Raw genomic sequence first — 13848 nt, 5'->3', positions numbered from 1 at the left:
CTTCAAAATCATTACATATTTTGTTACATCATCCATTGTTCTTCAGATAAGAGGGCGTGTTACATATTTTTTCCACAGCTGTGCTGATATTCGCAGTGGGACAAAGGGATGGAATAAATTTGATCGCAGTCAAGTGGAACACCAACACAACTCTAGTTTCACTTGTGAATAGGCTGTTCATTTTTCCTCTGACACCATCTGTTGGTAAGTTTGTATCACTAGAACAACCTTTACTTTGTTACAGTTCAAGTGTGAATGAGGAGAATATTTGGGAAAACGTGTTATTTATTGTAGGCCTCTCATAATGTATGGTATGTGTGAAACAATAATAATGGACGTCAAAAGACAATAATTTGTATTTGACAATTATAGGTAGCAGACCTACAGCAGACACAACCTGAAGACCTGCCCTGTATGCCGCGATGAGCCCTATGATCCACACCATCACGCAAAATACATCCATTGTGCGTCCTCAGTACTTTTTCATCAGTGGCTTTTCTGGCATTCCTTATGTCAACTACTACTTTATCTTCCTGATCTTTGTCTATCTAATTTCTGTTTGTGGTAACTCTGTGGTTATGTTCATAATAGCCACTGAACGCAGTCTGCATATCCCAAAGTATATTTGTGTTTTGAACTTAGCTATAGCTGACATTGGTGAGAGCAATGCATTTATTCCTAACCTTATTAAGACCTTTCTTTTCAACTCACAATACATCTCATATGAAAACTGTTTGTCCAATATGTTTTTTGTGTTTTTTTTTAGTGCTTTACAGTCCCTCACCCTTGTCCTGCTGGCATATGACAGGTTTGTTGCTATATGCATGCCCTTGAGATACCACAGTATGCTAACTAACAAGACCATGTATATGATGATAACAGGAATATGGACGATCGATGCTTTCATTGTCGGCACAACAGTGTCTTTGGTCACCAGGCTGTCTTACTGTAAAACTATTGTCATTAACAGCTGTTTCTGTGATCATGGGCCTATGATCAAATTGGCCTGCAATGACTACTCAGTTAATTACAATATGGCCAGTATGAATACGTCACTATTTCTCCATTCACCATTAGTCATCATAGTAGTGTCTTACATTTGTATTCTTCTTGCCCTGTTTAGAATCACATCATGGGAAGGACGTCTGAAAGCACTTAAAACCTGTGTTTCACATTTAATAGTTGTGGCATTTTTCTTTCTCCCAATTATCGGACTGTACATGGCTGCAATAACTGTCGGTGTTCATCCCAATGCCAGGATTATAACTTACTCTCTTGCTATTGCTGTCCCACCCATGGTGAATCCAATTATTTATGTTTTAAATACTGATGAAATCAAAGAGATTTTGAAAAGATTTGTCAAAAGAATCCCATCTAGCATTGTTCCAAGAAATTAATGGTCTCTATAGAAGTGGACTATGTTGATTCACATACTGTTTATTCACAGCACTTCAATGTTGTAATTGTAATGTGTTGGCTTTCAACTCTGTTATCTTGAAAACACTCAGTTTGACTTGAGTTTGACATGATGTGTAGTACGGGAGACCGGGTCTTAAAGTTACAGTTGTGTGTTGTCACAGTGCTCACAACAAAACATCTGGATGGTGCTGAGAATTGTCCTCATCCTCATCCTGACCACTTCCTGATCTTTGAAGTGGTCAGGAGCATCATATGTGTGACAGTCTGGTCATTTCGTCCGCATATCGCCATCCGATGTTATGTTCTGACTTTTTATTTTTTATTTTTATACATTTCCTCGTTGTTGAAAATCAATGACACGCCGCTAGTCAACTAACACAGCTTTTTTTGTGAGCCTGCTAACAATGTAACGTAGTGTTATAATTAACTAGGTAGCAGTGGGGATTACTCACCAAATCCATTGCGTTGCAGTATTTGGGCTTGACTAGCGAGTTTGTGTTGAAATATATCTGAAGTATATCAGGGCTGGATTCGTCATGCCAGGCGATACTTTCCCATCTGGTTGGCCAGGGAGAACATTGCCTGTGATGTCGACGAGGTCTTGTGGCCTTTGTGTAGTAGAGTATATGCACAAGGCTTATTTTCTTTTTTCTAGTGTTTGTTCTGTATGAAGAACACTTTACAAATCCAACTGTCATTGCTGAGATGTGTACAGTATTTCAGAAATAAAAAAAGTTATATTCTTGTATTTGTGTGTTTTATATTTGAGTATGAAAACATAACAGTTTATAACAGGCTACTGTACGTATGTAGTGTAACACTGAAAATGTAAAAGGCCTACTGATAATCTTATCACAAAATTCTGTCCATTCGTATGTCACACATTTCATTTCCGACATCACTGGAACAATTTTGATTGAACTTGATGGGTGAATGATGGGTCTTGTCATACAGATGTGGCATGGACAGAATTACAATGATTAGCCCAATTTGTACAAAACTACAGTGAAAGATGAGTCTTGCCACAGAGGTTGTTTCCAGGTGATGCCGATTCCTCATTAAAAACATAATAATAGGATGCAATGTGAAGAGCTAGGAGTGTAGCCTAATGCAGTAGGCCTATAGCCCAATGAATTTGGGAATATTTTTTGTGACAGGGTCTGATGAAAAGGTCTCCAAGTAGGGCAACATCCGGTTTCCGTTTTTTCCAGATTATGAAAGGGTAGAAACAAGTGGAAGAAGTTATGCATATTTGAATGTTGATACCCCCCAAATCAACGAGCCGAGAAATTCAGCCTCAAAGCATTCACAGCCACTATTCACAGGTAGGTAATGGGTGGGAACAATAGCTGGTTAACTCCACCCCAACCACTCCCCCATTACACTACCTGTCATTATCTACCTGTCATCTGTCAGTGGGGTTGTCAACTAACCCTCAGGAAACAAACTTGCAGGGCTGACATGTTTAAATTGCTAAAGAATAATAATAATAATTCAAGATTCATGATTTCATGATTATTGCCATGTGTGCCAAAAGTTTATTACATCCCATTATACAAGTACAAGAGAGTAAAATTCTTATGGCTTCAGTTTCAGTCGACATTGCAGCAGCAAGAGAAAACAAAATGGCAATGGAAAAAATGGAAAAAGGAAACAATAATAATGTTGTGTCTGTGTGTATGCATTAATCATTATAGTCCATAATGCATCTAGTGGGACTTGTGTAGTTCCTTTCCATCCCATCTGGGCATCAAAGCTATAATAAAATAGAAGACAGTGCATTTTAAATGATTGCCCACTGCTACCAACACACAATTTTTACAAAATACTACTATGTTCATAAAATAGAATTGCTAATACAATGACAATGACAAATACCTGAAGTGCTGGTGACTCACATCAAGGTCTCATCTCTCGGAACCTCTCACCTTCGTCATTCTGTAACACAAATTTCAGGTCAAAGGTGTGGACACTTCTATAGTGTAGGCTTGCATGCTTTTTATAGACTCTCATGAACATAGTGTACTGTACTTGTTGAAGTCATCCGGTACTGTAAGAAGTAGGCTAGTGAAATCATTTCACTCCACAGTATTATTCTACAGCAAATCTACAAATCAATGAATTAATCATTATTGTTGATTCCACACAACATTACAGTTCATTACAAAAGCATTTGCCTTTTCTATAATCTATTACATCTCTAACAAAGCTAGCTAGCTAGCTAACAAGCTAACACGTGTTTGACTAGCATAGTAAACACACACACACACACACACACACACACACACCATAACTTGTGTACGTTCGTAAACAACAAACAAAACCGCTAAGTCATCTAACAAAAACAAACAAACAAACAAGCTTCTAATAAAGCTAGCTAGCTAGTGAACAAGCTAACACCTGTGTGGCTAGCCTAGTAAACATTCACTTACACACAGTGAGTAAATAACGTGTAACTCACTACAGAGCTGAGAAGTCTCACGCTTTGGCCGTGAGACACACTCATATCAACCAGTTCACTCTCATACGCCACACCTCAAATTTCTCACACCGAGAAATAACAATTGTTTTGCGCGACTTTTATTTTTGAAATTCTTTGAAAGAAAGCTACCGGACACGAGTTTTGTGGCATCTTTCTGCACGCGCGTTAACTTGAGTCTGCAATCGAAGCGGCAGGCGAGCGCTAATGGAAGAACCTGTGTTCACGCGAGCTGCAAGAACGTAGCAAGCAGTGGTTGCCAGATTGGCCTACTTTTGGTCACACTGGACGGGTGGATTCGGCAGCTTTTAGACTGGTTGGGCTGGAAATTGACATTTCCGTCTGGCAACTCTGGTAGCAAAATATGTGCATACAACATTGTATCTGGTAGCCTACTGGTCCTTTCAAATCGCAAGTTGTTTCATCCGGTAAAATAAGTTAGTGGTTTACGTTTCTCTGTTCTCTTTTTCGGGGTGATGGAGGAGGGATTGGCAGTGAAATTCCAGATAAAATCCATGATGGGACTTTGCTCATCATCCTCCGTCCTCTCACACTCATGCTTTTCCCCCTCCATTAATCTTCTGTTATTCAACACGTGTGTGAAAACGGATTGTATCCTTTATCTCAGAGACATTAAGGCATACCGTTTCTTAAATAGGCCTACTCACTTAAGGGGCCCATCCGCTGTGCCGACGGACCACGATGCCGACGGACCACGATGCCGACAGTTTATTAGAGGATTTCTGCGAGAGCTGACAAGACGGTACATGTGGGAAAACTAGGGTTAGGGTTAGGTGCTAGGGTGCTACGCAGGGTTCGAGTTATAAGCTGAGTTTTGTGGGGGTCTCCAAAATAACAGTGCGAAATGTTCTCATGCACGCGCGTGAATCATGCCCACACAGCGATGGGACTTACAAGTTTTAATTAGCCATAGGCTACTCATTTCACCACATCAACAGCACCACATGAAACAACAGCTATAAGCGATAGTTACGGGTATCTCGGCCAATCATTTTGTTGTTTTTGCTATACAGTCCATTCACTTTCCCTGTTAGCATGACACATTGTCCACATCTCCATTTCCAGTGACATCGCACCTGACATAAATAATCATGTATGCTCGTCCATGAATTGTGCTTTCATCTAATGTTATGCTACTACGGGAATCAAGTGATTTGACATTAGAAATCAATTTGTTTCATCTCTTGTGCAATGTGCTCTACAATCTGGGCACATGAATGATCGGATTGGTGAGCAGGGGCCAACTGTCGCGCCATTCATCTTATTAAGTTTCATAATTGGATTCAGTTTTGTATATGGCATCCTTTCTTTAGCGACAGTATAGGCTGCCCTGAACGAACTAGCTGTCTCCTTATACATACTGGAGGTGAGTTCTGCTACTTTCTTCGGAAGCACTTGCTTTTGTTTGAGCTCTGCTATTTCAACAGTTTCAACGTTGGGTGTCATAACAGGTGCAGCTGAATTCAAGTTTGGTTTCTTGGTTGAAAAACCGAAACTTTCCAGGCTTGTCGACTCGGTCGGCAGCAGTGGCCTTTTTTGGGGCGGCATGATAGCTAGCTACCAGTGGTGTGCCGTCAGGGCCAGCAAGGCCTTCTCTGCTGGCCTAAACATCATCAGAATATACATTTTATTTTAATATATTTTTTCCACAAATATGTATTAATGATTCCCCATAGTCTATTCTCTTCATTTCATAGCTTTCCTCTTGGTTGCGCTGCTTCCAGTCTCCGATTGAGATTTGGAGGGCTGGCCTTTATGTTGGAGCTTTTATCCAATCAAAATGTGTTGCTAGGGGGCTCCAAAATCTGCCCAGCCTGCACGCTAAACGGTGCCGCGGATACGACCTGTAACTTAACGTTGGAACGAGAAAACCTGTGGCGTTCCTAGTAAACCTACGTAGATGCGAGCAAAAGCAACAACGGCGCCTGCTGTAAGGCTCAATGATGTCAGCACCCAGCACGTCTTTTGATTGGATACGCACTATTGATACGCACTATTGATACGCACTATTGATATTCACTATTGAGATGCGTAAATATGCCGGTAGATGTGAAACTTTTGAAAGTGCGCAGGGAAACGGAGCGCCACAACGAAAGCTTTCGTTGACTGATCGATAATACTGATCGATTGTGTCCTGTTTTTGGGTAAACAATAACTTTCATTTAGGGGACACGATAAAAGCGCCGAGTCCACAAACAGGAAACTACGTTGAGCTTATTTCTTTTCTGGCTGAAAACAACCCAGATTTACATTACCACCTGTCCACAAACAAAGTGTTTACTGGGACGTCAGGCAACATACAAAACGACCTGATTTTTGCTATTGCTGAAGTGGGAGAAGAGATCAAAATGGAGATTAAAAAGGCACCCTTTGTCGCTATTATGGTGGACGAGACGACAGACGTGGGTAATGTAGCGATCTTAAAGATGTTAGTTTAACACTCTTCATTGTAAATGCGGATTTATTGATTAAAAATGCTTCGGAAATATTAATATAACTCTGTTGTACTTGTCTGACTATGTTAAGGTGATGCAACGCCCGGTTATACTGTGTTTCTGTCTAGTTTCTAGAGCCATGGCGTCATAACGATGGTATTAAGAGGTAGAATAATTCAGGTAGGAATGTGTCGGACATCACTGAAGGCCTAGGTGTGAAATGCACCGCCCGCCACTGTGTTGTGTCCTGTTTATACCGCCAGTGGGCGCTAGTATGATAGTGATGTATGCAGTGACGGAAGTGATGTATGCACTTACGGATGTCAAGAACAAGAAGTCGAATAAACGTGCGAAGTGAACAGCAGCTGCGTGTCTCCCGGTCTCATTCTTTCCTAACTACTTTCTTACTACAGAATACCACATTTTTGGCGACGAGGATGGCTATTTCCGTACCCTTACCTACACCGTTCATGCCTGTGCCAGGCGAACCTGCTATTTCTTTTCCTACTTGGTTGAGAATGTTTGAAAATTACATGCTCGTAATTGATGCTACCGGAGAAAAATGGCCGGAGGAAAGAAAGCGCGCGGTTCTTCTCCATGCACTTGGGACCGAAGGACAAAGACTGTTCTACACTCTAAAGGATACGGGTGTTACCTACACTTCTGCCGTGGATGGACTGAAAAAGTACTTTGTTCCTAAGGTGAATGTGATTGCTGAACGTCACAAATTTCGACAGAGAGCTCAGGGTCCTGACGAGACGGTTAATCAGTTCCTTGCTTCATTACGCGAGCTAGCTGCAGCTTGTGAATTTGGTGCCATGGAGGAACAAATGATTCGTGATCAACTGATTGAGCGTGTTGCTAATACACGCATACGAGACAGACTTTTGCTTGAATCGGACTTGTCTCTGGACAAAGCTACTTCAATGGCCTTACAAATCGAGGCTGGACTACGGAACTCCAACGTTCTCTCTGGAGCTACAGCTTCGGTGAGAGCCATCGAGAAACAGCCGACGAGGAGGAGGTTCGACAAGGGCAAGAAGAAAGCTCCGACGACGACTGCACCTGCCACGGTCTACAGCCAGCCAGCTACAACTGGGAATCAGCGCGCCTGCTTCCGATGCGGATCCACAGGACACTTAGCTAACAAGCCTACATGCCCGGCGGTTAAGGTGACTTGCAATACATGCGGAAAAGTTGGACATTTTTCCAAGGTGTGTAGATCGGCTCAAAAAGAGGTGCGTGAGGTAGTGGTGAATGACGTTACTGTGCTTTACATGCAGGGGGCCGTCGTGAATGATAAAATTATGTGTACTGTACGAGTTGATGCAAATTATCATTCCCATGATGTTGAGCTGATAGTGGATACAGGCTCATCTGTTTCTATTATTCCAGAGAGTACTTACCAGACACTTTTCCATACATGTGTCCTTGCTGAGCCTACAGTGAATCTGCTTACTTACTCCAGAGAGAAAATTCCTGTTAAAGGTTGCATGCATGCTACAGTTGTTCATAATGGACATTCAGTTACAGGTTCATTGATAGTGGTTGAATCAGGAAATGCATTGCTGGGACTAGATTTATTTGTAGCATTGCAGATGTGCATTGAGGGTAACAAAATTATTACTGTTAGCTCTGCTAGCTCTCCTACTGTGCTCCGAGCACCTACTGTACAGAGTACCACTCCACAGACCGAACCAGAGGTTCTAGTACAGGAGTTAGGGTGTGCAAAAGGTTTTATGCACAAAATACAGGTTAAACCAGATGCTGTGCCAGTACAGCAGAAAATGAGGAGGCTTCCGTTCTCAGTGAGGCAGGCTGTGACCGATGAGCTCGCAGATCTACAGGAAAAAGGCGTTATAGAACGTATAGACGCATCTCCATGGGTTTCCCCTATAGTTGTGACCCAGAGAAATGGGGGAGGAAAGCCTCGCCTGTGTGTTGACCTCAGAGAACCTAATAAGGCAATCATCAGTGACTGTCATCCCTTACCGCACATGGATGAACTGTTCGCTGAGCTCCGTGGAGCCACAGTCTTTTCTACTATAGACTTAGCCTCTGCTTATCACCAGTTGCCATTGCATCCAGATAGCCGTGATTTAACTGCGTTTATCACGCATGAGGGTCTCTTTCGTTTCTGCCGAGTGCCATTTGGCCTCGCTTCTGCTCCTTCAGCTTTTCAGAAAATGATGTCGACTGTACTGACAGGCCTGCCAGGCGTACAGGCCTACCTGGATGATGTGATTTGCTACGGCATCACACAGCAGGATCACGATGTCAGCCTACGGAGAGTGCTACATGCTCTAAATGAAGTGGGACTTAAACTGAACATGCACAAGTGTAAGTTCAACCAGAAAGCTCTGCGCTTCCTGGGCCACACTGTGTCCAAAGATGGTCTTCATCCTGACCAAGACGGGGTCAGTGCTGTGGCGAACGCGCCTGCCCCGCACGACACATCCTCCCTGCGGTCCTTCCTAGGACTTGCATCGTGGTACAGTAAATTCATACCTGACTTCTCTACTGTGGTGGAACCGCTACGTGCTACACTCAGGGAATCTACTGACACTAAGTTTGAATGGACAGCGGATGCAGAGTCCAGTTTTACTGAGGTTAAGAGACTGATTACTGAGAGTCCTACCTTAGCATTATATGATCCTGAGTTACCTACTTATGTCACTACCGATGCTTCTAACTATGGATTGGGGGCTGTAATGAGCCAGATTCACCCAGACAATACAGAGAGAACCATAGCTTTTGCGTCCAGGACACTTTCTCCTGCAGAGAGAAAGTACTCTACCGTCGAGCGTGAGGCGCTGGCATGCGTTTGGGCGGTGGAAAGGTGGAGAACCTACCTGTGGGGACATCGTTTTGTCCTACGCACAGACCACCAAGCGTTGACAACCCTACTCACTTCCAGGGGTACGGGTCGCGCAGGTCTGAGAATAGCGAGATGGTCTGCACGTCTACTATGCTTTACTTATGATGTCACTTACCATCCAGGGAAACGTAATGTGACTGCTGACTGCTTGTCCAGACTCCCTCTGCCTTCGACAGGAGAGGTGGAGGAGGAGCCAGACATGGTGGCTACTGTGTTCACAGGTTCCTCACATGCCATATCTGTGACCGAGTTCACTGCTGCCTGTGAGGCCTGTCCTGAACTGACTCAACTGAGACAGCAGATACAGAAAGGTTGGCCAAAATGCAGTAAGAATGTGACAAAGGAACTTGCTCCATATTTTAGAGTGAGAGATGAACTGGCTGTGGATGAACTACTTGTCATGAGAGGCCCCGACCGTGTGGTGGTTCCTACTACACTACGGTCTAAAGTTGTAAATTTAGCTCATGAAGCGCATCAGGGAATAGTGCGTACTAAACAGAGACTACGAGAGCTATATTGGTGGCCGCAAATGGACAGATGTGTCCAGACATTAGTAGGCTCATATGTCAATACAATGACAAAACAGCCAAAACTGCGCCTGCACCACTTACCCCAGTGGAACTGCCAGGTGGACCATGGGAGAAGGTGGCCATTGACATTGTTGGTCCCTTTGACTGTGCGACATGGGACTGCCGTTATGCTATTACACTCACAGACTATTACAGTAAGTGGCCAGAGGTGGCGTTTGTCTCTACTGTAACTACAGAGGCGGTTATTAGCTTCTTGAATACAGTGTTTAGTCGTGAAGGTAACCCTTCCTTCCTGGTCTCTGACAACGGATGTCAGTTTACCTCCCATGCTTTTGCAAGCTTTCTGGGAGAGAGAGAGATAAAGCACCTGCGTTCCAGTGTTTATTATCCAAGAGCCAACGGGGCTATTGAGAGATTTAATCGAGTTCTCAAAGAGTGTATTCAGACGGCTGAGAGAATGCACAAGCCATGGAAACATGCAGTAACAGAGTTCTTACTGAACTATCGCGCTACGCCGCATGCTACTACAGGAGCTACTCCCTTTGAGTTGCTGAGGAACAGAAAGATGCGTACAAAACTAAATGTCCTCCCTGTCTCACAACAAATTAAGTCACATGAGAAAGTGCAGGAGACAGTGAGACGCAAGCAACAGGAGAGTAAGGAGTACACAGACAGAATGAGGGGAGCGAAAGTGCCCATGTTCCAAGTGAATGACACCGTACGTGTCCGCAGACCGGAGCATGTAAAAAAGGGATCATCAAGATTCACAGAACCGCTGACAGTAGTTAGTAAAGCAGGACAGAATACATACCTGCTCAGTGATGGTCGAAAATGGAATGCATCCAAGCTTACACGCTTCCCCAAGGATGCTCTGTCTGGCACCAGTGGTGAAAAGGAGATTGAGCTAGAGGAGTTCATGGTGCCCGAGACAGAGAATGTGTTTAATGAACCAGGTCCAAGAAGGAACCTTAGAGTCAGAAACCCACCTAGGTGGCTGGTAGACTTTGTGCCGTAGAGAACGTACTAAAAGGGTAGGATAGAACACGGTTCTAACTTAGTACAAAAAGGTCCTACAATGCAATGACAAAAGTGAATGTTCATTTCATGTTTCACTGTCATAAACTGTTTATTGTTGTTATTCATTCTGCTGATTCATTCATTTTCATTTCCTTAGTTTTCATTTTATTTCAATTGTACTGACACCAGTCTACAGAATATTGCATTCTTTGAGTACTGTAATTCCTTTAAGAAAGGGGGAAATGTTGTGTCCTGTTTATACCGCCAGTGGGCGCTAGTATGATAGTGATGTATGCAGTGACGGAAGTGATGTATGCACTTACGGATGTCAAGAACAAGAAGTCGAATAAACGTGCGAAGTGAACAGCAGCTGCGTGTCTCCCGGTCTCATATTTTCCTAACTACTTTCTTACTACAGAATACCACACACTGCTAGCTACTGAATGTTTTCTTCTCAATAATCACGTTCGCAAGCTCTCAACGATCATATTCTACTGTTGCACAATATTCTACTGCGCCCCATAGTGTCTTGGTGGTAAAGTGCAGGCAGTCAAAGGCATACTGTCATTCACAGGAGATTAATGCTGGTGCGCGTAGTTCTTTTGGAAAACGTGTTTATTTTAGAATATTTATCATATAAATAAATATTAATAATACTCATTACATTGACATTTTTGATCAAATAATGGTTGTGGTAATGTATTATTAGCGACCCCCACAGATGTATGATTTTACTGCTTTCATGGGAGCTCAGACCTTCCTTATGGGAGCTCAGCTCCCATTGGCTCCCACATAACTCGAACCCTGGTGCTACGGTTAAGGTTAGGGTTGGGGTTAGGGATGGGATTAGGGTTAGGGTTAGACATGCCAGCATGTACCAAGTCGACGTAGCACATAACCCTAACCGTAGTTTTCCCACATGTACCGTCTTCCCACATGTACCGTAACAGAGAAGCGGAGAGCATTCACATGCAGGGAGGGCTGTCGGCACAACGGTCCGTCGGCATATTGATGCGGCACCCTCACTTAATTTGGGTGAGATGATAGGCCTACTTTGCAACTTTACAGTGTTGGTAACTGTTTGTCTACTGTAACATAAACAGGTACATTAATAATAATAATAATAATAATAATTATTATTATTAATAATTATAATTTACAATACAAATACATCAATTGGGGGTTCCTCAAAAAAATGTTGGGCGCGCAACCGCCAAGGCCTCATTATGTCCTGTATAACATGATAGCCATCTATGAGGATTGCGCTGTATATAAGATGATAACCAAGGGTCTCCATATGCGGTGCACACAGCGCGCAGGGTCCCAATACCGCTGAGGCCCAAGGTCAGAGAGGAGCTACGCCGCATGGAGGAGAACGGTATCATAGAGGAGGTGACCGAGCCAACTGACTGGTGTGCCCCTATGGTGCCTGTGCTCAAGAAGAATGGAAAGGTGCGTATATGTGTTGATCTCAAGAAACTAAACGAACAGGTCAAGAGAGAGAGATTCATCCTACCTACACCAGAAGAGATCATAGCCGAGCTGAGTGGAGCAACGGTGTTCTCCAGCCTGGATGCAGCCTCGGGGTTCTTCCAGATACCTCTGCACAGCGAGAGTAGCCGGCTCACCACATTCATTACTCCATTCGCAAGGTACTGTTTCCGGCGCCTGCCGTTCGGAATAACGAGCGCCCCGGAGATATTCCAAAGGAAGATGACTGAGACACTCCAAGGCCTGCAAGGCGTCGCAGTCTATATGGACGATATAGTCGTGTACGGAAAGGACATGGAAGAACATGATCTCCGTCTCCAGAAGGTCCTGGAGAGAGTCGAATCTTCTGGGCTCAAGCTCAACAAGGAGAAGTGTAAGCTAAGGCAGACACAGCTCAGCTTTCTGGGACAGGTGGTCGACGCCACAGGTGTGCGGCCTGATCCAGCAAAAGTGCAAGCCATCCGAGAGCTCGCAGCACCAGAGAACGTGCATGAGCTCAAACGTGTCCTTGGCATGGTAAACTATCTCCGAACCTGTCCACAGTGGGCCAGCCACTGTACGAGCTGCTCAAGTCCAAGACAGCCTGGACCTGGGGCCCAGCACAACACACAGCCTTTGAGAAGGTGAAAGAGCTCCTGATGACATCACCAGTATTGGTATTCTACGACGCCAACCGACCCACTGCAGTCTCAGCTAATGCAAGCAGCTACGGGCTCGGCGGCGTGCTGCTGCAGCTCCATGGAAAGGATTGGAAGCCAGTCGCATACTGTTCCAGGAGGCTGACGGATGCGGAAACCAGATACGCTCAAATCGAGAAAGAATGTCTGGCGAGTGTCTGGGCCTGTGAGAGGTTTAAGAAATACCTCTACGGCCTCGAGACCTTCGATCTAGTGACCGACCACAAGCCCCTGGTCCCACTAATGAACAGTAAAGACTTGGACAACGTCCCACTAAGGTGCCAGAGACTTCTCATGCGGCTCATGCGCTTTAAGCCAGTAGCTAGTTATGCGCCTGGGAAGACCCTTGTAGTGGCAGACACACTGTCAAGGAGCCCTCTGAGCCACGCTGAGAACGGGAGAGACACACACTCTGAGGTGGAGTGTTACATCGCAGCTGTCATGGACAGTGTGCCAGCTAGCCCACGAAAGATGGACAGCATACGAGCAGCTACTGCGGCCGACGAGAGGCTGCAGACGGTGATCAGGTACATCAGGTCAGGATGGCCTGAGCACGCATACCAAGTACCAAGTGACATACGTGAGTACTTCGCTACACGAGATGAACTTTCAGAGTACGACAGGCTCGTCGTCAGAGGAAGCCGCATAGTGATACCAGCGACAATGAGAGCAGACATCCTCGATAGAATCCACGATGGACATCAAGGACTCTCAAAGTGTCGGGACAGGGCGAACGCCTCGGTCTGGTGGCCCGGCATTTCCACACAGCTCAAGAACATTGTCTATTCGTGTCAGTCCTGTTGTGAGTTGAGAAGAGCACAGCAGAAGGAGCCGTTGATATCTACTCCGCTCCCCGACAGACCATGGCAGCGTATAGCTCTAGACCTCTGTGAGCACAACA

The 13848-nt window shown here is 44.5% G+C and overlaps 1 protein-coding gene across 1 annotated transcript; it reads left to right on the top strand.

Annotated features, from left to right (window-relative positions):
• Positions 1 to 422: 422 nt before the first annotated feature.
• LOC308168889 (olfactory receptor 52E8-like) lies at positions 423 to 1397 on the top strand (the record flags this gene model as incomplete). Its single annotated transcript, XM_080543531.1, has 1 exon — positions 423 to 1397. The coding sequence occupies one exon, from the start codon at positions 423 to 425 to the stop codon at positions 1395 to 1397; it is 975 nt and encodes a 324-aa protein (XP_080399657.1).
• Between the last annotated feature and the right edge of the window lie 12451 nt (positions 1398 to 13848).

This window comes from Nansenia antarctica, assembly GCF_963989245.1.
Source record: "Nansenia antarctica genome assembly, chromosome: 12".
NCBI lineage: Eukaryota > Metazoa > Chordata > Actinopteri > Argentiniformes > Microstomatidae > Nansenia > Nansenia antarctica.
This window is presented reverse-complemented; position numbering and strand designations above follow the sequence as displayed.